This window comes from Pelodiscus sinensis, chromosome 11, assembly GCF_052426305.1.
Source record: "Pelodiscus sinensis isolate ZL-2025 chromosome 11, ASM5242630v1, whole genome shotgun sequence".
In the NCBI taxonomy this organism is placed as follows: Eukaryota; Metazoa; Chordata; order Testudines; family Trionychidae; genus Pelodiscus; species Pelodiscus sinensis.
Window position 1 is genome coordinate 27,729,484 of NC_143062.1, and position 26,280 is coordinate 27,755,763.

Below are 26,280 nucleotides of genomic sequence, written 5' to 3' on the forward strand. Positions count from 1 at the left end.
TTAAAGTGTCCCTTGAATGTCTGAAAAGTAAAGAGCTTTGAGATCCCCCAATGGAAAGTGTGATGCATATGTGCCAAAGTATTAAAACCTATGGAGGATGGCCTCAGTCAAGACTCCCATTCTTCCTACACAAATTTCTAAGTTACATTGACTGAGACACAAGACAGACAAGTAAAGGCTGCACATACAAAACTTGCAGAAACCTTTTTAAAAGTCCTTTTGAAGATCAGAGACAGACATTTTATATTTTTAAAAAGTGGATTTATACCTAAACCTAGGATCATCTTGACTCCACTATCTTTCCTGCTAAACCTCAGATAAAGAAAAAGATGGAAAATGCACACAGAGCTGCAGTCAACACACAAGAGCTGCAGTTTCTTAACAACAGTGTTGATGCTAGGATTTGTGCTGGCCCTAAAAAATGTCCTATGAATCCTAAGATCAGTCACACTCATAAATATTTTGCTGCCCTGTTTAGCAAAACCAACCCCCATTCGATTACCCATTTATTCTCATTCTATTCAGACCTCTTGTGTCTGACTTACGCAGTCGATGTTATCAGACATGTTCAGAATTATGTAGTTTTTTCCTGCCAGGTTACTCCAGTCCTTGCAGATCACCTGAAAAGACAAGACACATAGACAGCTGAGTTTGGAAGGCGAATGTAGCTTCCAGCTGCAGGCATAAGAAGCTTGAGCAGAGTAAATGAGGGGCTGTATTGTATGCTGAGCAGGGGTATGAACTCTTGGGAAAGCTCTGGGGAAGGGGATTGGAGGGGATTCCCCAAAGATGGGATATGCTGGAGAAAATGCCCCATTCTCCAGGCTCTGACATATATGCCTGAAAAATAAATGTCTTTTTTTCATGTGAGTGATAGTGGATTCCAGTCCTCTGTTAATCTACAGAGCAAGGACAGTTCGATCAGTGGCTGGGTAAGTGCCCTACAGGCTGCTGTGCCAATCAGCTTTGCTATCCTAGGGCTATCTAATGACGCATTCAGTCTTTGGCCCTCTTATTGAGAATGAGAATGGGGGAGAGGACAGGCAATTCGTGCTAACCACCAGATTGATTTGTGTGATAGGGACACCTGTCTACTGTGTTATTATCCAAATGGAGCTAGCCACTAGGGCAGGGGTAGGCAAGAGAGTCTCCGCAGGCTGGATTCAGCCCGCCAAGCAGGTTGATCCAGCCCACAGATGCCCTGCCACTCTCTCACCCACAGGCCAATCAAGACCTGGGCATGGAGGAGTGCACAAAGTCTCCTCCCCCTGCCAGGAGCATGCAGCACTCAGAATAAACCAGCAGCTGTTCAGAACAGCTGGTGGTTCTCTCTAGGTGCTGGGGGGCAAAGACTTCACATGCTTCCCCTTGCCCCAGACCAATCAGGGTCAGTGGGCGGGAGAGCAAGAAAGTGTTCTGGCCCCACCCCTTCCGCCTGAGGCACCACCCCTTTCAGGGCAACCCGGGACCACTTCAAAAATTTGCGAAGTGGCCTCCCTTTAAAAATGATTGCCCACCCCTGCACTAGAGCGACTTAAATCTCTTAGTGGTGTCCCCTGTCTGGTAGCTGGATCTACTGTTTAGGTGGCTTTCATATTATCAAAACAGAGACTCCATCCAGAGACGTGTGGTCCTTAAGAAGCAGCTCTGTAGCTGGTTGAAATGGAGTCTTTCTCCTCAGCTCAACAACTAACAGCTGCAGATGGTTTCAAAACTAGAATTAAAGTCCAGTTCACTAGGCATCCGATGATAATGACTTGGTCACCTCACTCACTACCAGCTTGAGTGGCACTGAAATTGGCTGACCTCTGTGCATCTTACAATCCTATCCTCACAGCTCCCCTTTGAGGCAGGGAAGCACTATGATCCCCATTTTACAAATGGGGAACTGAGGCACAGATAGACTGAGGGTATGTCTACACTACCACCCTAGTTCGAACTAGGGTGGTAATGTAGGCAACCGGAGTTGCAAATGAAGCCCGGGATTTGAATTTCCCGGGCTTCATTTGCATCTCGCCGGGCGCGCCATTTTTAAATGTCCGCTAGTGCGAGGAGTAACGGTAGTTCGGACTAGGAAGCCTAGTCCGAACTACCTAGTCCGTGCCGCATGTAGCCGCGCAGCACGGAGTCCGTACTAGCGGACATTTAAAAATGGCGGCACCCGGCGAGATGCAAATGAAGCCCGGGAAATTAAAATCCCAGGCTTCATTTGCAACTCCGGTTGCCTACATTACCACCCTAGTTCGAACTAGGGTGGTAGTGTAGACATACCCTAAGTGACTTGCCCAAGGTCAAACAGGATGTTAGTGGAAGAGCAGCTACTGAACATGTTTCCCAGAGGCCAGGGTAATGCTCTAACTCCATGATGTCCAACACACTAATCACTAGCCACATGTGGCTATTTGGCTGGTTGAGTGCAGTTAGTTGGCTTGAACAATGTGGCTATTTGGCCAATTGAGTGTGGCTAGTTTGCTACAGCAGTAGGCACTATAGTGGCTAATGCTTTAGAACTAGTTGGACACCACCACTCTAACCACTATAATTTTCCCCTGAACCTCTCTGCAACTTACTGTACGTCTGTCCTGTAATTCCCGCCTGACAAGGAGCAGTGTATTGCTACCGTGCTCCACTTGCCCTGCATTTGTCTAAGCACCAAGAGTTGCAATACGGGTAGTGGCAGCGAAGGCACCTCCCAGAGATGTTCAGGGCCATTCATGCAGTTATGTTTCCAATAATGCAGCCTGAAGAAATATAACTGGGCTTGCAAGGAGCTTGCTTTCCATTTTTTCACAGCTGATTGCTGCCCAAAAGTCACATTGGTTAAAACATGCAGGCAGCAGAGTAGACGCAAAACTGCGTAAAAGGATTTCTTGTGCATTGACACCCCACCCCATTCACTCAGTATCTGAGGCACCTCCACAATGTGCCATGAGAGAGGGAACAATCCTCTACAACCGTGTTTCTCAAACTGTGGGTCCCAACCCCGCGAGCAACTTAGAGGGGGGTCGCAGTATCACAAAGTTTGAGAACCCCTGCCCTACAATCTTTAGTGAAGTCATGGGAAAAGTCCCAGCAACTATTTCTACTCACTAGCCTTGGGGCATTTGAAAGTAAGGAGAAGTGAGGAGAAGTTCCTATCACACAGCACTGGGAGAGGAAGGGTTAATACCCAAACATATTCCATAATGAGTCCCCCTCCACCCACACAATGGGATACCTGTGCCGAGTTCCAAGGCGTTCCTGTTGACAGCACAGCCAGGTGGGCATCCCCAGTCTGTGGCACAAGACTCTGCTCTGCCGCGGTGGCCTCAGTAGTCTGCTTTGTGCCATTTCGGAATGGGGTTGGAGCTGGCTCATCAGACCCATCCAAGGGAGGCGCTGAGGAGGGGCCACCAGTAGTATCTGGGGGGCCACCAGTAGTACCAGAAACAATCTTGAGATCTTGGGGGTTTCCTCCAGGAGATGCTGTTACCTCAGGAGTTTCCTCCATTTGCGCTGTTCCAGTCAGCACTGTAGGCCCCACTTGCTCTCTTCCCACTTGGACTGTGGGATCCAACAGCTCCCCTCTCACTGGGAGCTCTGTGGGCTCCATTCCATCTCCCACCTTGGTCTGTGCGGACTCTGCTGCTGCGACGGTCCATGCGAGCTCCACTCTGGCTCCCAGCGTAGTCCCTATATTTCCTGAAGTCACCTCGATGGGCTGCTCCGAGACACGTTGGGATCCTGCAGTGGTAACTGACAAGATGGAGGACAAAGGCAGCAGACTGGGCCCCATGCTGCTCCCAAGGTCAAAGCCCGAAGAGATGTGCTCAGGAACAGAGGCCTCCTCTTGCCTTTCTACAGCTGCCTCAGTCACAACACCCAGTCTACTGGAAGTTGTGGAGAAAAGGAGGGAGAACAAGGAGTCCTCCTGGCCAGCTGCTTCTGAAAACATGTCCTTTGCCCAGTGATCCTGGCTGCTCTGTTGCTCTTCCTTAGACTGGTTTATGGGGAGCAGCCCTTCCTCTTCCTCCAGAGCACCGGAGAAAGGTCTATGTGGATCAGGCTCCATGGAATCTAACGATGGCTGAAGGGAGGCTGTTTCCCAGTTGTCTTTAGCCTGCGTACTGTTTCCCTTGGGCAGGGCCTTCTGAGAGGCGATTGGAAAACTATAGTCTAAAATAAATCCAAGATGCTTCATGTTAGAAGTCTACCACAAATTATCATGAATCTTGAAAGACTGGGAGACAAAAGCAGGGAGGAGGGAGAAAGCCTAGGGTCTATCTACTTAGCTGACGGAGGCTCTATGAGGGTATGTCTACACTACAATGTTAATTCGAGTTATCTTAATTCGAAATAGTTAATTCGAATTAAGCTAATACAAATTAACATGTCTACACACAAAATGCAGTTCGAACTAGCGTTTTGCTAATTCAAAATACCGCGTCCACACTGAGTGGACACTGATTCGGATTTAAGGCTGGCCGGAACCAGGTCAGGGGTAGGGCATCAGGTCAGGAGTGTCTTTGTGTGGCTGTTGCCTGAGACTATCTGAAGCTTGTGCTTAAAGGGACACACACACACACACACACACACGGGCAGCCGGTTCCCAGGTGTCCCTGCTTGCTTGCTTGCCTGCCTTGCTGAGGGACAGCAAAGCATTTGTGTCTCGGAGTGTTCTGGTTGCCCTCACTCGGGACACCATAGCACTCTGCAACATGGAGCCAGAGCTGCCCCTGGGCACTCTGGTGCTTCTCATGAACATGTTGCTGCGAACCTGGCTGCACTTTCTGCAGGCTAACATCCAGGAGGTCCATCGGGCGGCTGTCAGTATCCAGAAGGCCCTGCGGGAGAGCTTCCACCCTGAGAAGCACTCAGAGCCTCCCTGGTGTGCCCCACTGGAGGCTTGTGCCTCATTCCTCCCTCATGTCCTTCCACTTACCCCTCCCCTCAAACCCACTTCCTGATGTCAAATAAAATACACATATTTTCATGAACACAAACTCTCTTTATTTAACAAAACTAACGGGGGGGGGGGGGGAATGAAACTCTGGTGAGACTGGGGAAAGGAGGTGGGAGAGGGGAGGAGAGAGGATGGGAGAGGGGAAGGGAAAACCTGGGAGGAGGGAGCTGGAAGGGGGAAGCAAGGGGAAGAAGGGGGAGGGGAAGCTCAGGGATCAGGGTTGGGGGTCTTGCCGGACCAACTTGATTTTCATGTGAACCTGCTCCTGGGATCGTATGTGGCCTTTGGTGGCCAGGCTGACAGCTATCCTGCCATATACAGCCGCATTCCTCCATCTAGTGCGGAGATCACGGACATTGAGGGCATTCCCCCCCCAAACCTGAGTAAGGTCCACCCTGATCTCCGCCCTGGACCAGGAAGGTACCCACCTTCTCCGGGCCCTGGCAGGCTCCTGGGAGTTGGCAGACTGCTCCTGGGAAGCGGTGGAGGGCTGGCTGCCAGTGGCTTGCTGGCTCATGTTTTGGGGCCACAGGGTCAGGGCCGGTAGGCTTGGAGCTGGCACAGGCACTGTGGCCATAGTCTACCCCTTTAAGGCCTCTGAGGAGGGCGGGGGTGGGAGAGGAGTGTTCTTGGTTGAGGCTGGAGTGGCCACCAGGGCACCCTGGGAAGGCTAGAGACCCCCTATTTCGAAATAAGTGTCTACACAGCACTTATTTTGAATTAGCTAATTCGAGTTTGGTGTTACTCCTCATAGAATGAGGTTTACCAAATTTGAATTAAGCACCCCACTATTTCGAATTTAATTCAAAATAGCAATTTGCCTGTGTAGACACTACTAAAGTTAATTTGAAATTACGGCTGTTATTTCGAATTAACTTTGATGTGTAGACATACCCTCAGAGTGCACTGGTGTTTGCCACCAAACAGAAAAGTGGATTCATTTAATACAGCTAAGTTAGTGAGAAGAATATGACGGGCAGATGCAGCTTTGGCAACAGCAGTGCAAGCTTTCCATGCATTCACCCGCCCCAGCCTGGAGGAACCTTTTGAGGGGTGAGATGGGAGTTCATACTTCACAGTCCCTTCTGTAGCAGGACTCTCCACTGAGCCTGCCAACCCAGGGGCCTATCAGTTCCACTTCTGTTGCCGGTGTGCATGATGTGGGTTTGCATGCACTAGGAACTGGGCTAAAGTCTCCAATTCATTTAATAAACAGGAGCCCTCGAACAGATACCAGGCTGTACTGTCATCAGTCCCTGCTAAACTAAGATGGAAATGATAGCGATTAAGGGGGAAAGGAACAACAGAACCCTGCTCTCAGTTACAAACAGGTAACACCACGGAAATCTGGATTGACTCGGATGTCACTAAGAGCAGACTCACAGCCTAAAATAACCTCACAAATGGTCCCTGGGTTCCCAAACCACCAGCCTACTGAAGAAGTTGTTTGGCAGTAGAGGTGTGTCTAGACTACAGGGTTTTGTCGACAAAAGTGGACTTTTGTCGACAAAACTATACCTGCGTCCACACTACCGCTGAGTTCTGTCGACATAACGTCGACAGAACTCAGCAGTTTTGTCGACGCTGGTAAACCTCATTTTACGAGGCATAACGCCTTCTGTCGACAGAGTTATTGCATGTAAACTGTCCTTTGCGTCCACACTACCATGTCGACAAAGCAGCTTGCTTTGTCAACAGAACTCAATGTAGTCTAGACGCTCTTTGTCGACAGAAGTTTTGTCGACAGTATCTGTCGACAAAACTTCTGTCGACAGAAGCCTGTAGTCTAGACGTACCCTAGGGGATAAAGAACAGAAACAGTAACTAAATCCACCCATCCCCAACTGGAGGCTCACTACCTGCAGCAAGGTGCTGTTCTGGAAGGCCAGGGTGTGTGGCGTTTTGAGGGAAATACAACAACCTGTGCAATATCAAAGAGAGGGAGCTTGAGGCCTCACACCAGGAAAAACAGCTCAAGTTAGTGGCCAGCAAGGAGCTAAGAGATGTCCTGTACTGACAAAGTAGCAGCAAGATCAGCTCCTGATGACTGACAGGCCACATGCTACAGCCACACTCATCCCCCATGCCAAGGGAAACCCACCCAAGATTAATCGGTCTCTCCATCCTTACCAAGAATCTGCCAATAGCAATGCTGCTGAGCACTGGGCCTTCCACATGAATAAGCTCCTCTCCCCACAAGCATAGCATGTTGCACACAGGGAGCCAGAAAGGGGTCTCACTACAGCCAAAAAACACTGGCCCTTTCACCTGCCTGGGATGTGGTTATTCTTCACAAATAAATAAGCGATTGTCCCAGCATCCCCAAGCCCGTGTTCTTGCCTGGCTGCCAGAGTGGATGCTTCATTAAGCACAGTGGGAGGCAGCCGTCTGGATGCCTTACAGTGCATGCCTGGAAGAGTAGCCTCTGAATGACACCCATACCCAAACTGCTGCTTACTGCTGTGGCAACTGGAACTCAGGTGGGGGTGGGAAGAGTGTGTTGTCAGCCAGAATTGCTTGGGTACTCAGAGCAGGTACGTTTCAGAGAGGTAACTGTGTTAGTCTGTAACATAGCTTAGCAGGTAAAGCTCTCAGTGCGGACCAAGCAACTCATCATACTCCCAAAGCAGGAAACAAGTTGATCCTTTCACCCACAACAGTGACCACAAAGGAGTCACTGACAAATTCCTATCTGGCTAGTGGGTGACTTATAGGAATCTCCCACCTCAGTCACTTTATTTTAAAAACTAGCTCTTCCTAAGGCTCCTTTATATGCCTATGATGGCTCAGCCCCCCAGCATGACAGGGAGGGGGTGACTTTCTCCTGATGCTTGCCTTCAAAGTGAAACCAGAGCTTGTAATGCTCCTCCAGGGAGCTGTCAAATGGGTTCACATGCGGCCTCTCCCACCTCTAGCCCCAAAGAGGCACCAGGATCTATTGTCACTCGTGGGTTCAATCGGAGCGCTGAAGAGCATATGGCGTAAATCCATACTACTGGGCAAGCATCTCTTCATTACAGAACGTGCACTAAAATACCTGAAACAGGATCAATTGTCTCAAGAATTCCAAGGGCCGGAGGAGACAGTTGCTACCTGAAAGGCTCCCCCTACAGCTCTTTGACTAGCAAAGAGGTTGCACACTATCATCCAAGGTGGCTGAAAAAGCAGTACGCTAAGGCCCAGGAAGCTGAGAGTAAACCTCTCTCTGGCTGCAGCCTGGCACCAGCCTTTCCAAGGGCGCACATCTGAAGCTAATCACCATGTTGTCATCTTCCTGTCTGAAGATACGCAGCAGCAGTCACTGCCTCACTAGCCAGCGGCTGATTCGTGGCAGGAATGACCATGGGATTAAGGACACCAACTGGGGGAGGATTGCACACATGGCTAAGCCCTCGGGCTTCTGCTGCCATTGAAAAGCTTGGTATGTGCATTGCATGCAGTAACCCCATTTAGAACAGTAGGGATCACCCCTACACAAATACATTATAGGTAAGGAGGGGAAGGCTGTCCCCCTGCATTGTAAGGCATTGGGCACTGTCAGAGATGGGACACGGGACTACTAAGACCAGTGATGCATTCTTCCACCTCTCTGCATAGAGACACCCTAGCGCTTTCCCAGATCTTCTGCACCCCTTGCCTAGCTTCCTCACTGCAAGTTCCAGAAGGAAGGGTGGAGAACTAGCAGTGGGGAAAAGAGGGGGCACAGCAGAAAGGCAAGCTGATTTCTTGCACAGAAGGCTGGGACTGGCCGAGTAGCAAGTTATCTCCTCTGATAGCTGGAAACCCTCCTGGCTCATCACTCTTCCTTGAAATCCTCGCACCTGGCCTTTGCTTAAACTGTTAGAGCACTTCGAAATTAGCCAGTTCCCTAAGGGTTAAAGTCCCACCTAGACAGCCTGTCTGCTCTCCTCTGAACAGAGAGAACTCAGGGCCAGCAAACCCTGAGGGAAGCTGATGGATTGCAGCCCCCTCCCTCTCACCACTGAGATCAAAGCTGAGAGAGAACTGATCCTGCAACCTCCCAGCAGGCTCCTGTTTACTGGGCAGTCTACAACTGAAACCTGAACTGCTTTTCTCCAGCAGTGAGTCAGTGAAATGGAAGCAGAAGCGAGAGTCCTCATGCTCGTAGCTAATCGATTTAGCATTTCCACCCCTCACCACCACCTCCCTGCACTTTAAGCCAAGGGTCCTACTGACAATCTGGGCCAGCAAGAACCCACCAAATAAAACCTAAATGTCCACAAAAGTCTGCAAAGAACCTTGTTCTACCAGTTATTTTAAAGATGAGCCCACAAATTCTGATCTGGCCCTAGATTGCCTCAAAGTTCAGGGGGCTTTAGATCTGGCAGGCACTAGTTTTGCCTATTATAAAGATGTTCGCAGAATCCAGATCCCACAGGGGATTCAGGCACCTCCAGAGGTCAGGGATCTGGAGTCATGGTTTAGCATCTTTAGTTAGAGTACACCAAGACAGATCTTCAAAAAGAACTACAAGTTGAACCTCTCTAGTCCGGCACTCTCGATCCATTAACATCCGTGGTCTGGCATGGTTTTAGTTAGCCGGATGTCCACTTATCATGGGTGTGGCCATGTTTCCCGCAGCCCCATAAATTTTGTTTACAGCCGCCAGTCCTGGCTCTCAGTGTTGTGTGCTGTTATTTACCTCTAATTTATCCCTAAATGTCTTCCACTCAGTAAGCAGTGGAAGTGTTGGTAATGATGCTAGACAATACTGACCTCCCATGGTTCGGCAAATTCTCTGGTTCAGCACTGGTCAGGTCCTGAGGATGCCAGACTAGAGAGGTTCAACCTGTACTACTTTTAAGTTCCCAACTTGAATCACCTCAAATGAGCCTGATTTTTCAGAGGTCTGGTGCCCAGCACTTTCTGAACATCTGGTCCCTTGTTAGGCACCTGACGTTGAGCACCCAAGATCACCTTCTCCGGCAGTCTGAGTCACAGAACTTGGATTCAAAGGAACTGTCAGGTGATATCTTGTCCACCTCCCCAGTGTGCGCAGCTGCTAGATTGATCCTGCCCTGCCAGAGTACTGCTGAGATTTCTGCAGTAACTGTCTCCTGTCACCCTGCATCATGAAATATGAAGTCCAGATTGTCTCAAGTTACTTGGACTCACCCTGGCGAGGAGGTGCTGAGTATTATGTTAACAGGATGGGTATTAGGTAGCTGGCTGCAATGCCAGATTTGTCAGGCATTATGAGTGCATCATATTTCAGTAGGGAAGGGGAGACCTGTTTCTTGAATAGAAGGATGCAAGGGAGAGAAGAAGAGAAGAGGTCAGAAGTGAGCAAGCTGCAGTCTCATCATTAACCCTTTCACAGCCAGATTTCCACTCTATTGACCCTTTTTTTCAGCTCTATGAGCACTGCATTAGATCCATTAGATCATATCTGGGTACATACTGCCAAGTTTAAAGAGAAGTTTTGCCTTATGGAAGGACCAACTATATTTACCAGTAACAAAGTGGTTAAGAAACATCAGAGCAGCACAGCAGATGCAAAAAGGCCCAGAAGCCTGCTGGTTTCCAGCTAGCGTGGGACCACCTATAGCTCAGAGAAGACTGGCACAGGGGACAGCACATGCAGAAGTCTGAAACTCCTGTCTGAGGATGCTAACATTTCCAGGTAGCGAGACTTACACAGCCTGGGTTGGGAGGGTCTGCTGCTGCCTCGCTTTCACCTTCTTTCCCAGTTAAGAAAGCTTCACACAGCTGGTGCTTTCTCAGTCACTTGCCTTGTCAGAGTTGGTTTATTCTGCTGAAACTTTTTACTAGGGCAACATTACCACCCAATGTTAACATACAACCTCATGCAGCACTTGTTCAGGATTGGGTTAATATCCAAAGAACCAAGCTAAAGACTCTGGCTTACTGGCTGGGAAGCCCGGAGTATGCAAGAAAGGTTGGTCCCATTACCAAATACCCGTCCTCTTTTCATGTGTACGTAGTTGGTGTGAATGTGTCTCCATTACAAGAAAAGAGTCTGGTTTATTAACAAAGTTCAAAACACAGGGTTTCCCTACCTGGCATTCCTAGCTGGGTCCCACCCTTGACAGAGGGATCTTATCCACATCCCTACTTCAGGGTCCCAGGTTTGTTCATAGTTGAGAACCAACAGGTCTTTATGCATGTGACTGTGATTCATTATAGTGGCATGTGGTACTTTAAAAAAATCCTTTTTAATCTCTCAGGGTATGTCTACACTACCCCGCTAGTTCGAACTAGCGGGGTAATGTAGGCATACCGCACTTGCAAATGAAGCCCGGGATTTGAATTTCCCGGGCTTCATTTGCATAAGCGGGGCGCCGCCATTTTTAAAACCCCGCTCGTTCGAACCCCGTGCAGCGCGGCTACACGGGGCACGAACTAGGTAGTTCGAACTAGGCTTCCTAGTTCGAACTACCGTTACTCCTCATTCCACGAGGAGTAATGGTAGTTCAAACTAGGAAGCCTAGTTCGAACTACCTAGTTCGTGCCCCGTGTAGCCGCGCTGCACGGGGTTCGAACGAGCGGGGTTTTAAAAATGGCGGCGCCCCGCTTATGCAAATGAAGCCCGGGAAATTCAAATGCCGGGCTTCATTTGCAAGTGCGGTATGCCTACATTACCCTCCTAGTTCGAACTAGGAGGGTAGTGTAGACATACCCTCACTTATTCCCTCCTTAACAGAGGCCATTCCTAGAGAGACAAGGCGCTGGGGTAACAGGAGAGAAAGGTTGAACACTTTATTACAATTATAAATTCCGAGTAACTATTGGTGAATTCAGGTTTTTTCCACCTCCTCCCCTCCCCCTTTTATTAAGAATCCCCTTTCTCCTGAGTGGATTCATTGCCCTTCATCACAGCTGTCTCCTCTCCTCCTGTTCAGATCTACAGTTCTTAATCCCATCTTCAGGCAAGGCATTAATGCAATAAAGCACCTGGTAAAGACCATGTGTAAGAGGCTTAGTGCTGAGCAGCCCCCTGCCTGCACTCAGCTCCGGGATACCATTTGTTTACGTCCTAGTTTATCATATGCAACACTTTAAGCAACCCTACTAGGAATATACTTTGCCTCTCAGCAGCTGTCTCTGAGACACAAACTTGGGTAGCCCCAACATGGAGCATTGATGGGAAAGGAACAGATGGGATTAAGTGGAGGATTTTAGAGACCTTCCCACCATGGGTAAAAATCAGCAGGAAATTTTTATTGAGCCAGATAACATACTGATTTGTGGTCCAAGCAGACACACCATGAATGGATATAGCTCAATGCAATTCTATGAGTGTCAATGAAGTCAGAAATGTCCATGGAGTTACACCAGGGCTGGAGCTAAAGCCTTTTAAAAAACGCAGACCCTAATCTTCTTCCTCTTAAGTTGGTGAGGAAAGGAAAGGAAAGGAAAGGAAAGGAAAGGAAAGGAAAGGAAAGGAAAGGAAAGGAAAGGAAAGGAAAGGACGTGTCTCTGGTTTTAAAAAGCTAACCCAATCCATCATTCATGGGTTGGTACACAGTTCCAGGGAGAATCACAAGGCATTTCCATCACATATGTGGCATGTAATATATTACAGACTTACAGTCTAAATATGATTGGGGAAAGATTCCTGGTTTAGGGGATGCTATTACTATTTCTTATATTATGAAATGACACATGCTAGGTTTCTAATTAAATTTTAAATAGAAATGAGCTCCCGAGCTGTTGAATAATTCAAGGAGTTGTATTCACTGAGGTTCTGAGATGTGAGCAGCACAGAGCAGGGGCTGGCAGAAGGCCAGCCTTCAGAAGTACTGCAGCTGTTTGGTGGTGAGTTGATAAGGATGTGTGCATGTAAGGGAGAGCATGTGAGAGACTCTGTATATCAGAGTGGGAAGAGGGGTGTGTGCGCCGCATGATGAGTGTGTGCATGGGATAAGACTGGTTTTGGTTTGCAGTGTTTATTGCCAGTGTGATGAAAGAGGTGAGATTTTTTGGCTAATTATATATACTAATGCAGGGGTGAGGCGTGTGCATGTGAACATGCATGCATGAAGCTGTTGCATTTGCTTACACGTGTGTGAAGATGCTTCTGAGTGTGATGACAAAGCATGTTCTTGACATGTGAGAGGCTGTGGGGTGCATACAAGAGTTGGAAGGGGAGTGTAAACTTTTGTATATCACACCAAGGGTGTGTCTAGACTACATGGCTCCATCGACAGAGCCATGTAAAGTAGTTTACCCGACATAGTCAATGAAGCGGGGATTTAAATAATTTAAATAATCCCCGCTTCATTAAAATAAAAATGGCCGCTGCGCTGTGCCCACAATCAGCTGATCTGGCACAGTGCGGGAGTCTAGACGTGGATCGGTTGACAAGGGAAGCCTTTGTCGACCGCTGCTGTAAACATCGTTTCACGAGGCATAAGGGAGCAGTTGACAAAGGCTTCCCTTGTCAACCGATCCACGTCTAGACTGCCGCGCTATGCCGGATCAGCTGATCGTGGGCAAAGCGTGGCAGCCATTTTTATTTTAATGAAGCGGGGATTATTTAAATCCCCACTTCATTGACTATGTCAGGTAAACTACTGTACATGGCTCCGTCGATGGAGCCATGTAGTCTAGACAAACCCCATGAGCACAAGTGTGTGAGGAGCATCTGCATGATCTATGAGAGTGTCAGAGGGGGAATGTGCATGTACACTGTGTGATGTGTAAGAAAGTGAGTGAGTGAGTGCGTGAGTGTGTATGTGTCTGTCACCATGAGTGTGACTAGGATGTGTACACAGCGCTATTAGTAAGCCTGGTGATTTCAAGTCCTAAGACAATGGCATCCATGCCCCAAGGACCATCTAGTTTAGTACAGTACATACAAGAGCAAGAGTATGAAGGGCGGGGATGGTTCCTTGCAAAAACGTGTTGTACCACTCTACATCAGATTGCTACTGCTGGCTCAGCCCGAGTCATCCCAGGCCTTTTTAAGATTAGAGGACTCACTGTGACGGCATGACTCGAGCTTTGACTCCAGACCTCAGTCAAGCCACAAAAGAACCCACTGAGAAAGAGATGAAGACACAGGATGTGGTACGGGACACAAGGGATCGGGCTGAAGGTCGGTCTCCTGCCCTGTATCTAAACATGCCCAGCCTGGAATTTAGAGCAGGATCATGCGGGATAATCTCATAAGCTATAGGAAAGCCTGCAAAACACTCCCCCTCCCTATTCCACTCTTCTGCCAGTGGGCATCTCAAAAGCTCAGTCATTTTCTGCTAAGGAGCTCAGGGAGGAGATTGGTAAGGGGGCTAAAGCAGGAGCCATATTTGAATAGACAAACATTGACGGGTTAATCTCAACTTGATTTTTGTAATGTTAACGGAAAGGAAGCTTAGCTGGGATGCAGCAGGGGGTCCAAGTGGGCCTGGGAGGAAGGGGGTGGTGTGTATAGAGATGTATGTTCTCCAGGGCTGGCTCAGTTCAGGCACAACAGTAGGTTACAATAGGACTAGTATGGGGGAAGTGGGAGTGACTGTGTATAATTCAATTTATATTCTCCAGGGGAAGTTCAGCTCAGAACTGGCATCCAGTTATGGCAAGAGGATTCATAGAATCATAGAATAATAGGACTGGAAGGGACCTCGAGAGGTCATCGAGTCCAGCCCCCCGCCCTCAAGGCAGGATCAAGCTCCGTCTACACCATCCCTGACAGATGTCTATCTAACCTGTTCTTAAATATCTCCAGAGGGAGATTCCACCACCTCCCTTGGCAATTTATTCCAATATTTGACCACCCTGACAGTTAGGAATTTTTTCCTAATGTCCAATCTAAACCTCCCCTGCTGCACTTTAAGCCCATTACTCCTTGTCCTGTCCTCAGAAACCAAGAGGAACAAATTTTCGCCTTCCTCCTTGTGACACCCTTTTAGATATTTGAAAACCGCTATCATGTCCCCCCTTAATCTTCTTTTTTCCAAACTAAACAAGCCCAGTTCATGAAGCCTGGCTTCATAGGTCATGTTCTCTAAACCTTTAATCATTCTTGTCGCTCTTCTCTGTACCCTTTCCAATTTCTCCACATCTTTCTTGAAATGTGGCACCCAGAACTGGACACAGTACTCCAGCTGAGGCCTAACTAGTGCAGAGTAGAGCGGCAGAATGACTTCACGAGTTTTGCTTACAACACACCTGTTGATACAACCTAGAATCATATTTGCTTTTTTTGCAACAGCATCACACTGTTGACTCATATTCAACTTGTGGTCCACTATGACCCCTAGATCCCTTTCCTCCATGCTTCTTCCTAGACAGTCGCTTCCCATCTTGTATGTATGCAACTGATTGTTCCTTCCTAAGTGGAGCACTTTGCATTTCTCTTTATTAAACCTCATCCTGTTTACCTCTGACCATTTCTCTAATTTGCTAAGGTCATTTTGAATTATGTCCCTATCCTCCAAAGAAGTCGCAACCCCACCCAGTTTGGTATCATCTGCAAACTTAATAAGCGTACTCTCTATCCCAATATCTACATCATTGATGAAGATATTGAACAGTACGGGTCCCAAAACAGACCCTTGAGGAACTCCACTTGTTATCCCTTTCCAGCAGGATTTAGAACCGTTAACAACAACTCTCTGACTACGGTTATCCAGCCAATTATGCACCCACCTTATCGTGGCCCTATCTAAGTTATATTTGCCTAGTTTATCAATAAGAATATCATGTGAGACCGTATCAAATGCCTTACTAAAGTCTAGGTATATGACATCCACCGCTTCTCCCTTATCCACAAGGCTCGTTATCTTATCAAAGAAAGCTATCAGATTAGTTTGGCATGACTTGTTCTTCACAAACCCATGCTGGCTATTCCCTATCACTTTATTACCTTCCAAGTGTTTGCATATGATTTCCTTAATTACCTGCTCCATTATCTTCCCTGGGACAGACGTTAAACTGACCGGTCTGTAGTTTCCTGGGTTGTTCTTATTCCCCTTTTTATAGATGCGCACAATATTTGCCCTTTTCCAGTCTTCTGGAATCTCCCCTGTCTGCCATGATTTTTCAAAGATCATAGCTAAAGGCTCAGATACCTCCTCTATCAGCTCCTTGAGTATCCTGGGATGCATTTCATCAGGACCTGGTGACTTGCTGACATCTGATTCTTGCTTTTTGTTCCAGTTTTCCAGTTAGCCTGACAGGCTGCCCCAAGCAAGTTGGCTGAGTCATTTGACAGGACACAGCTAGCCAGATTCTGCTGGCCACACTCTGACCAAACAGCTACTGAATTGGGTCTACTGAGTTCAGCTAGGACCTAAACCCAGGGCCCAGCCTGGATTCGCCATGGCTTATGCTCAGATGTCTAGGCTGCACGTAGTTCAGTTCACAGTGGCAAGGGAAAAGCCAGAAAGGGGGTTGAAGGGAGGATAGAGACAGAGAACGGGAGGGTGAGGTGAGCAAGAGACAGAAATAAAGGTGTCAAGTATCAGAGGGGTAGCCGTGTTAGTCCGAACCTGCAAAAGCGGAGAGGAGTCCCGTGGCACCTTATAGACTAACCGAAGTGTTGGAGCATAAGCTTTCGTGGGCAAAGACGAAAGACATGCATCTGACAAAGTGGGTCTTTGACCACGAAAGCTTATGCTCCAACACTTCGGTTAGTCTATAAGGTGCCACAGGACTCCACGCCGCTTTTGCAGAAATAAAGGTGATACTCTCCTCAGCTTGTGAATAATGATCCAGCAGTACCTTGGTTTTTAATATCTGCACAAGCTCAGGGTTCCTTGGGGACACATCAGACACTGAGGTGAGATAACAGAGTTGATATTTAACCTCAGTTCCCCTTAGCAAGAAGAGTGTCAAGGCAAGAGAACAGAGTCAGCTCTGAAGGGAGGAAGGAAGGGAAAAAAGGGATAAAAATAACCTACCTGTTGCTGGTCCCAGGTCCAGGCTGGAATCATTGAGATCTCCCCCATCTTCCCAGAAGTATTGGGGGGGCTGTAGGATCTTGGACTCCTCATTCTCCTCGCTGGCAAAGCCGGATCCTGCGGTAGCATGCAGGGCACTGAGCACAAGGTCAGGCTCCAGGTTGCTTTGCTCACTAGAATCCAGTGGCTCCAGATGGGACACCAAGGAGGTTGAGGTGAGGCCTTCAGCAGTGGGCTCCTCTGATAAACCAAGGCAGATGGACAAGGTCCCTACAGCAGGACAGGGAGACTCACGTCAGAACAACAGTGAGAGGCCGTAGTGGGAGCTGAGGAAATGGGATATGGGGACTTTGAGCTGGCCACAAGTTCTATTGCTACCAGCAGAGCCATCCCATCCATAGGATGGCTCGAGATGGCCGCCCCGGGCCTTGCACTTTGGGGGGTTGCCTAGGGACCCAGGGTGACCTAGGGCCAGCAGCAGGGGTTATGTCCATTCCCACACTCCCCAGCAGTGGAAGAAGCTGCAGGAAGCGGAGCTATCCAGCCCCAGCTTGCTCTGCCATCTCCCAGCTGGGTCACTCTGCTTCCCCCTGCCATGGTGAAATCATCCAGGCCCACCGGTAATCCCTGGGTCGTGTCTCTTGGGGGAAGGAGTGCAATGGGGGAAGGAGGAGGTGGAGCAAGGGGTGGGAAGAGACAGCACAGGGGTGGGGTTTGGGGGAAGGTGGAGTGGGCGTGGAGCAGCAGTGGGAAGAGGAGGGGCAGGGCCTCGGTGAAGGGAAATTGTCCCAGGGCCCACACCCCCCCAGGGATGGCACAGTACAGGCACAGCTGTACTGAGGCAGACCAACAAGAACATTTTACCCAGTAACCTTCCTCCTGTCAAACCAGATCGGCCCATCTAGCTTCCTGCTATAGTCTCTGAAATATCCTCACTCAGGCTGAGGGCACTGTTAGCTTAAGACAGGAGTGGGGAACCTTTTTTTTTGGGGGGGGGGGAACTGACCCACAGAAAAATCAGTCAGGGACTGCACACAAGTGAGAGGCAAGAAAACCAAAACCAAAACAAAAAACCAAACCTCACTGACATGGCCCCTGACTGAGAAGGAGAAAGATACTCCCCATATTCTCCTCGCACACCAGAGGCTGGGGGGGGGCCCAGGCTAGGGGTACATCTACACTTGCTCCCTAGTTCGAACTAGGGATGCAAATGTAGGTGACCGAAATTGCTAATGAAGTGGGGATTTAAATGTCCCACGCTTCATTAGCATGATCTCGCCAGCGCGTTACTCCACTCAACAGCTGTTTCGAAAGTGAAAGTGTGCTCCGGGATGCATTAGTTCGAACCAAAACCCTTGGTTTGAACTAACGTTACTCCTTTGAGTACATTGAGGAGTAACATTAGTTCGAACCAAAGGGTTCATCATGCAGACTTTGTGTGCTCCAGGGTTGCCAGGTGTCCGGTATTGAACCAGACATTGGTGCCTTCTGTCCAGTAAAGAAATTGAGAAAATACCAGACATCTAAAATGTACGGTATTTTCTGCTTTTCCTGACTCGGCAATGGACATGCAGTTGGGGTGGGGGGAGTGGCCATGACTGCATTTCGGCAGCCCAGCTTTATTTATTTATTTTTTTTGCTCAACAAAAATTTTCCTTTTGTTTTTTTTTTGGGGGGGGGGGGGTCCGGTATTTTAGGTGAAACCATCTGGCAACCCTAGTCCTATAGTGGGGCAGCAATGGGGCTGGAGCACCAGCACAGGCTCCACAATGCTGGGATGGATCCCGAGCCTCGGGGCTGGATCCAGGCAAGCCCCTGAGATTCCCCAACCTTGTCTTAGGACAAACCCAATCACAGCTATTTAATAAATACCAGACTCGTCTGATGTCGAGTAGCATTGCTCCACTGAATTCCTATGGTACCACTGACCTTACCCCAGCACAGCTCCATGCACTCCAGGGGTGCATCTACACTGCACTCTTACCTCGAAATAAACTATGCAATTTGTGCTATGCTTTCGAGGTAATTTCAAAATAGCTTATTTTGAAATGTGGCGCAATCTACACAGTGCCAAATTTCAAAATAAAGCGCTATTCTGACAAATCCCTTAGCCCTTGTGAAACAAAGGTTACAGGGATGCCGGAATAGCATGCCCACGATTTCAAAATATATTTCAAAATAACGGGCATGTTTAAAGATGCAGAATTGCTATTTTGGGATACTTCCGGTATCCTGAATAGTGCTGCTCTCTAGACATAGCCCAGGGGAGCTTGGCCAACCTATTACAGCAGAGAAGCTGGCCTCACTGAATTTATCAGATGCAATGTGGCTGGGACAAAGCTGCCTGATTGCAGTGGACTTGTAGGAGAGCTCTGTGGCTCAAAAGCTTCTCTCTCTCACTAACAGATGGGGGTCCAATAAAAGATATTACCTTATTCACTTTGTCCCTCTAGTATCCTGGGACTAACACAGCTACAACGACACTGCTTGATTGCACAGGTGACATTTGAAATTCTTAGCCCATAAAGATGCTCACATTCTGGGAGCTTGTGTGTTTGTTTTTTTCTTCCTCTAAATTAGATTTATGCTAAATGAGTCAATGACAAATAAGCGGGGAGGGGGGGGGGGGGGGTAGCTGGGTAGTGTAGACATACCCTTAGATAGGTTAGACACATAGCTTTTGCTAACTGCCAATTGCCCATCCATTCCCTAAATAATACCACCATGTGTTACTTTCCTGTGGGGTCCTTTGTCTCAAAGAGCTTCACATGCTGCACGCAGACAGCACCTCTAAACTGCACCGCCTCTAGAGAAGATCCCATCAGCACTGGGCACAATGGGAGGGATGGGGAGGGAACATTTTATCCAAAGGCAAGGGCATCTTGGTACATGTTACAGAGACTGACACTTAGTTTTAAGTTCTTCCCTAAACTGCATAAAACTCAGTTCATGTATGAGAAGAATGAAGGACTGAGCTGACCCAGCCAGCACTGACCCTGTGGTTCTAGACATTAATAACCTGGGGTTTACCCTGCTGAGCCACCCTCTCAAGGGAACAGTTCTATTAATTCATGCTCACTCATTGCCCAGCCTCAGCAAAGTGTGGCCTCCTGCCAGCTCTTTATTAAGCACAGAAGCATCTCCGCTCAGATAGTCCTGGAACCTTAACAATTCTGTTTGTCCTGAAGGGACTCACTAATGAGGCTAGGAAGCACCCAGTTCTGTGAATATGAGAGGGGTTAGAAAAGAGACAGTCGTTATTTATTCTGTGGGTGTAAGCGTGAGAGAAAGAGACACGTCTGCTTTTGAATGTATTTTTACTGGTGGATCCCCCAGGAGATGTACATGGCAAATCGAAGTCACTGAATGACCTTATGATTGTAACCCGCTGGCCCTCCTTTCTCCCCCCCCCCCACTCCAATTGCTTGTATCATCTGCTGTGTTGTGACTACCAGTAGACTGGGAAGTATTAAGAGAAAGGAACGTGGCTGTTTCATTTGTCTGCAGAGCCTGTATCATGCTGTGGTCAATGACTAAATAAATAAATAATAAGGAGATGTCATGTCCTGCCTCACAGGCCGAAATTGATCAACAAACACTGAATACTTGTTAAACCCTCTTCCTGGAGAGGAGGCAGAATCGAAAAATCCTGACTCCAAGTCTATGGGAGCTTTACCCTTGACATCAATGGTGCCAGGGGACACTTTCTCTCTCCATGTTAGCTCTCTTCTAGGAACGCATTATGTTGTGCAGGGGCATGTTACCCATGTAATTCAACTCACTCACATGAGCCCTGTACAGTTTTCCCACTCACTGCTACAGCCCTCTACAGAAGCTCAGCTCTTCTCTATAGGAACAGAGCCAAAGGGCTCTTCCCCATCCGAATGAGCAATGCTTCTATTTTGAAATACGTGGGAGTGGAGAATTAACAGTTATTCACTGTAACTACATGGAACAAAGCCTTCATGGGGCACTGTGCATAGGCACAGGGATGCTCTCAGATTTAGGGTAGAAGAATGTATCCAGATGGGACCTTCTCAGTTTCTCTTTCACACTTTTAAATACAAGACTCAGCCCACCTATAATGATGGTCGCATACCAAGCACTTCACAGCCATCTAGTCTAGTTAGTTAATCATCACTAGAACTTTGGGAAGTGGTTAAGTATTATCCCCAGTTAGTAGCAGGGAAGATGAGTCACAGAGGATGTTACACCTGGGGACATTCCCTCTAGATTCCAGATCAGATCTGTGGAAAAACCAAAGGCAAGTCTAGTCCCACCCCTAACATCCACCCATTGAGCCCAGGGTCAGGACTCTGGGCCTATAGCCAGTGCATATGAATATCCTTCTATGTGATCAATGAAGCTCAGAGTCATGTAATAGCTTATGAGACTCTGTACTTTGATTTAAGTTGCTCCTAGAAATATGGGTGCCTTGCCCCGGGCATACAATTAGTCAGCTGTGGAAGCCAGAAGTTTGCAATTCCTAGTTCAGTGCTTGGACCACCTCTCCTGCTCCCATACAGAGCTCTAGAGAGAAATCCCTTGCTATTGTTGCTAGAAAATTGTGAATAAAGGACTGCATTTCTCAAGCATGCTGCCTGTGTTTGGCCCCAAGCCTCTTTTCGCTATTGATTTGGGAAATATTTATTTTCTCCCCCTGCCCCCAAGTGCTGCTTGGTTTTGCTAATTTTGTTCTATTGATCTAAGTCAAGACCAATGCAGCCCAGCACAGATAAATGGAAAGATACTATGATGAAGCAGACGCATTATGGAAGAGAAGCTACTGCAGCATATAGCAGCCAGTGGAGACATTTCTCCGGGCATCCCAAAGGATGGGCAAACTCTTTGGCATGTTGTTCAGGGTGAGTCACTCAATGGGACTGAGACAGCCTGAGCTTTTCAGCAGAAGCCCAGACCTGGGACAGCCCCTGACAGGCAATGACTTTGCAGGTTCTGTTCTACTGGAGCACTCTCGGCATCTAAAGAGTTTTGTTCAGGATTTTCTTTTTCTCAGACATAAACAGATGATAATTTATTACGTGTATTGGAGTAACATCTTCAGGCACCAGCTCAGAACAGTACTCACTGTGCCAGGAGCTGTACACACCCAGGCTCTGTCTACACTACAGTTTTCTTTTGGAAAAAGGTACATAAATTGCGCTGAGCAATTTGCATACTTTTGTCCGATTGTTTTTTCAGAAGAGGCTTTTCCAAAATTTGGCCCATCTACACTGGGCCAAATTTCAGAAAAACCTCCACTTTCGGAAGAGCCCTTCTTCCTCATGAAATGAGAAAGACAAGGATTCCGAAAGAGCGCGTCTGCTCTTCCACAAAAAATGTCAGAAGAGCAGACGCGTTCCCCGGACGAGGCAGAGTTTTTTTTGGGATACCTCTGGTATCCGGAAAAACCCCATAATCTAGACATAGCCCCAGAGTAAGAGACGGTCCCTGCCCCAAAAAACCAACAATCTAAACAGACAAGAGAGACACAGGATGGGAGAAAGGAAGTATCATGGCCCCAGTTATAAAAATGAGGGAGCAGAGGTGCAGTAACGTGCCCAAGGTAATGCAATGAGTTTGTGGCAGAGCTGGGAACTGTACCCATATCTCCTGAATCCCCATGCCATGTTTTAATCATAGGGCCACCCTTCCTAGCCCTAATGCCCACGTAGGGTTGAGGTTGCTACATGCAAGGTTTGTTATTGTTTGCTAGGGCAGTACCAAGAGGAGGAAAGCATGGTTCTTTTTTTCCAGAGATCCCACACAAATGTTCTGCTATTTATTTGGAATCAGGCATTTCTACCCATCCCTGTTACTTCTGCAGCAGCAGAATGGTAGTGGGCTGAATTTAAAAACAGATAGATCCTCTTGGACCTTGCCCACCAGTTGGTAATAACTAGGCTGGGCAGGATTCCATTGAAATCATCAGTAGTTGGTAAACATCGACTTCGCCTGACAATCAACAAACAAAATCTCCATCCACAGCAGCCACTGAGCACAGCCTCAGGGATCTGGTATCCAAGCCCTATGGCCACACAGGGGCACTCTGCATGGCATTCACTCGTTCACCAGCTAGTGCAGGGCTGTCCCTGAGCAGGATGGTCTCCCTTGTGGCTGGGGATCTGTCCTCCTCCTTATAGCCCTAGGCAGGGAGGGTTGTCTGCTCTTCCCTGCCATGACCACAGCCTGCTCTGCAACTTATACTTGCAGGAATCGGGTGTCAGCAGCCCCACAGCCATATAAGAAGGCCCCCTGAGGCCCTGCTGTCAAGGCCTGGCAGCCATGCTAGGATTTCCCCAGAGCTCTGCTGAGAAACTGTAAAAATGTATTAACATTGTTAACTTTTAGCCTTTTCTTCCAATTGCTATCACTGATCTGAACCGCCAAATTTACCAAATAACAACATTTAGATTCTATGAAGCCCAGAGTTCCATTACCCTCGGCACAAGATGAAATTACTCCGTCTCAAACGCTGGAGTGAACTGTCAGCCCAGATAGCTCATGTGGGCATCCCCAGGTTTCTCTAGGGACATCTCCCAAATGCGAGTGCACCTCTGGGTCTGTCACAGAGCAGGGCAGGGAGAGAAGTGATTTCATCCAGCATGAGGTGAAAAACCAAGTGGTTGTGTTAGTCTCTGGGAAAGCTCCGGGTCTGTTGTTGGGTGTTTACATTTGTAATAGTATCATAGAGAGATTATACTGGAGGAATTGGACTCAGGACATCTCTCAGCCCTGGCACACACTTGCAGCCTAGTTCTCTTCTGTCCTGCATATGAGGCATTCATTACATCTGTGCAAAATGAGTGCAAAATGCAACCACTCCACTCACACGCATGGGAGTGTTTTACATCCACTTTGCACAACTGAAAGGGACAGCACACAGGGCGGGGGTCTGGAGAATCAGGCCCAAAGATTCTCTTTGGAATCTTTATTAACACACCCCTCACATTCTCCCAAGTGCCTCATGGGCGGGGGGCGGGGGAGAGCAATGGCCAAGACTCGCAACAGATAACTCAAAGCAGAGGCAAGAAGGACATGGACCAGTAGCTGGAGTGAAGATCCAACATGCAACAAGACTGTTCCTAAACCTGGGAGAACAAATCACTTCTGTTTGGGGCCAGTTTTCTGACACGGTACTTTAAATATAGATCAGCTGAAAGGGGAACAACACCCACAAGCAACCAAAACCTCATGACAGCAGAAGAGATTCAGTGGGGAATGTTAGTCAGAATGCACTGGTCCCTGCAAAAGGGGGTATATCTCTGACTGGCAGATCCTGTATAGCAGCCTCCCAAATGGATGCGTGACAGGCACCAGAAGTGAGTAAGGAAGGTCTCAAATTTCCCCAACCAGAAAGAGGGCAGCCAAGACACAGTGAAGGAAATGGGAGTATTTAGGGCTCCCGCCGAGTTTAGTCCTACTGCTGTTCAGCTTCCGTGTCAAGTTTTACCCCAAACAGATCCATGGATTTGCCCAGCAAATGTTATTTACCAGGGTAGCAGGGTCAGGAAGGGGTCACTTACTGATAATCAGTTAGGACAGGAGCACAATGACTGGCAGAGAGAAGCATCTGCCAGCCACGTCCCCTCCCCCTCCAATCCAAAGACGCTCTGTAGTCTGGAAGAGTTGCGGGAGCGAAGCCCAACAGCGCATGAGAGAAGCGGGAGGTGTGGGCACAGAGAAGAGAAGAGGGAAACAGGCCTGGAATTAAGGCTAAAATTTACCATGACTACCTGCCAGCTATGGTCTCTGCCCACACCTGGCTATTAGGTTCTTTAGAGCAGTGGGAAACACAGAATGCAAACCGAATAACTAAATCAGAGGGGTAATTCTGATCTCACAGCCGGTGGAGGAAGAGAAGGAGAAGCAAAGTTACTTTCCTCAGGGGAATCGCTGCTCTGAGATGCTCCCCTCTATCATCTGCACCATCAGCAGACCCATGGAAACTCAATGACTTGCACTAAGAAATATACGAGAGGCTCAGACCCCAGCCAGAATTACTCACTCGGCCTGATGTGTGCTCATTGTTACAGATTTTCTGGCCCTACTCCTTCCCTCTATGAGATTCCCCGCCTCCTCCTTTCACTGGGTCCTCTGCTTGCTATGTTTCTCTCATTTATTAGCAGAACATTTTAAAGAGAAGGCTGGATTAGGAAGCCTAGGGGAGCTATCACTTCTAATTATGGTTTCTGAAAACACAGCTTGGAGGCTGGCATGCCTCTCCCAGAGTCCAAAAGTTGAGCTACACAGGAGCCTTCCCACAGGCTCTTTCTAACACATCCATCTTCCCCGGGCCCCAATATGTTTTCTGGGCTACGGGGATATCTGTATGTGTGGGGGGAGGCCGGGGTGGTGGTGGTAGTTTAATGATCCACAATAGGAACAATTCTCCATTGACTTGAGAAGGATGGACAAGATGAGACCTACTAAGTCTTTGTGGCTTGAGTATTCTTTGCAGGGAGGTTACAGAGGATGCAGGAGCTCTATGGGAAGGAGTAACTCTGTACCATCATGCTCCTTCCCCACCCCAGAGCCACCAAACCAAGCAAGATGGGCCTCTTGCTCTAAGTCAGCCTTGGCATGCTGGGAGGGGGGTACTTGGGAGGGGGAACCACATGGTGCTTGGGAGGGGGAACCACACTTAGCAAAGAAGTTCACACCAGCTGGTTACTCCACCACTGTTTCAGGGAGGATGCAGAAGAGAATCTAGGCCTACACACAGCAACGGAGTCTGCTCAGTCACTGCTGGAAATTTGGGCAGAGGCTACCTCGCCTTAGGACCTCATGGCCCTGATCCTGGGGTCTGATTTTTAGAGTTCCTGATCCTGAGCCTCTCCCTTGCCAGCTCCCACTGAACTCAACTGGTTGCTACTCTCAACTGGCAATACAGATACACAGCACTTCAGAAAAACCAAGCCCTTAACGCTGACCCACTCTGAAAGGTAGGGAATGCGTCCACCACCAGCATGTTTCATGATGGGAAGATCATAATACTGAGCAGACCATTGCCCAGTGCCTCCTCTCACATACAGTGAAAACTGATCTCATCCACCTGCCAAACAAACTTGCCTCACCTTCCTTTCCCATCCCATCCATCACAGGATCCCAAGCAGGATTAGTCTTGTTTTCAAACCCTCACAGACCTGGTTTCCCTCTCTGCTCCTTCCCCTTCCTGCTCCTTCCATTCTTCAAGTACATGTGCTCCCAAACTGGAGGGCGTGCCCCCCGAGGGGGAATGAAGAAATTCCAGGGGGGGGGGCACAAGGCGACCCAGCCCTCCCCCACATCAAGTTTTGCTGCCCTGCTCAGTTCCTTTTTTTTCCCCCTCAATAGGTTTTTTTTGGGGGGGGGAGGAGGGTTTTTCAAAAATCAGAAAGGGGGGGCATGATGCTGAAAAGTTCGGGAACCATTGTTCTAGTAGAAGCCTTTCCACCATCTTCCCTCTGCATC

The 26,280-nt window shown here is 48.3% G+C and overlaps 1 protein-coding gene across 3 annotated transcripts in view; it reads right to left on the reverse strand.

Annotated features, from left to right (window-relative positions):
* PODXL2 (podocalyxin like 2) overlaps positions 1 to 26,280 on the reverse strand; it is a 54,100-nt gene that overhangs the window by 21,766 nt on the left and 6,054 nt on the right. For all 3 annotated transcript variants that reach the window (XM_075938797.2, XM_075938799.2, XM_075938798.2), the window contains exons 2-4: positions 16,828 to 17,097; positions 3,218 to 4,155; positions 546 to 620 (exon numbers count right to left, since the gene is read on the reverse strand). In XM_075938797.2, the coding sequence (XP_075794912.2) occupies positions 546 to 620; positions 3,218 to 4,155; positions 16,828 to 17,097 (1,283 nt within the window). The remainder of the gene's footprint in view (positions 1 to 545; positions 621 to 3,217; positions 4,156 to 16,827; positions 17,098 to 26,280) is intronic.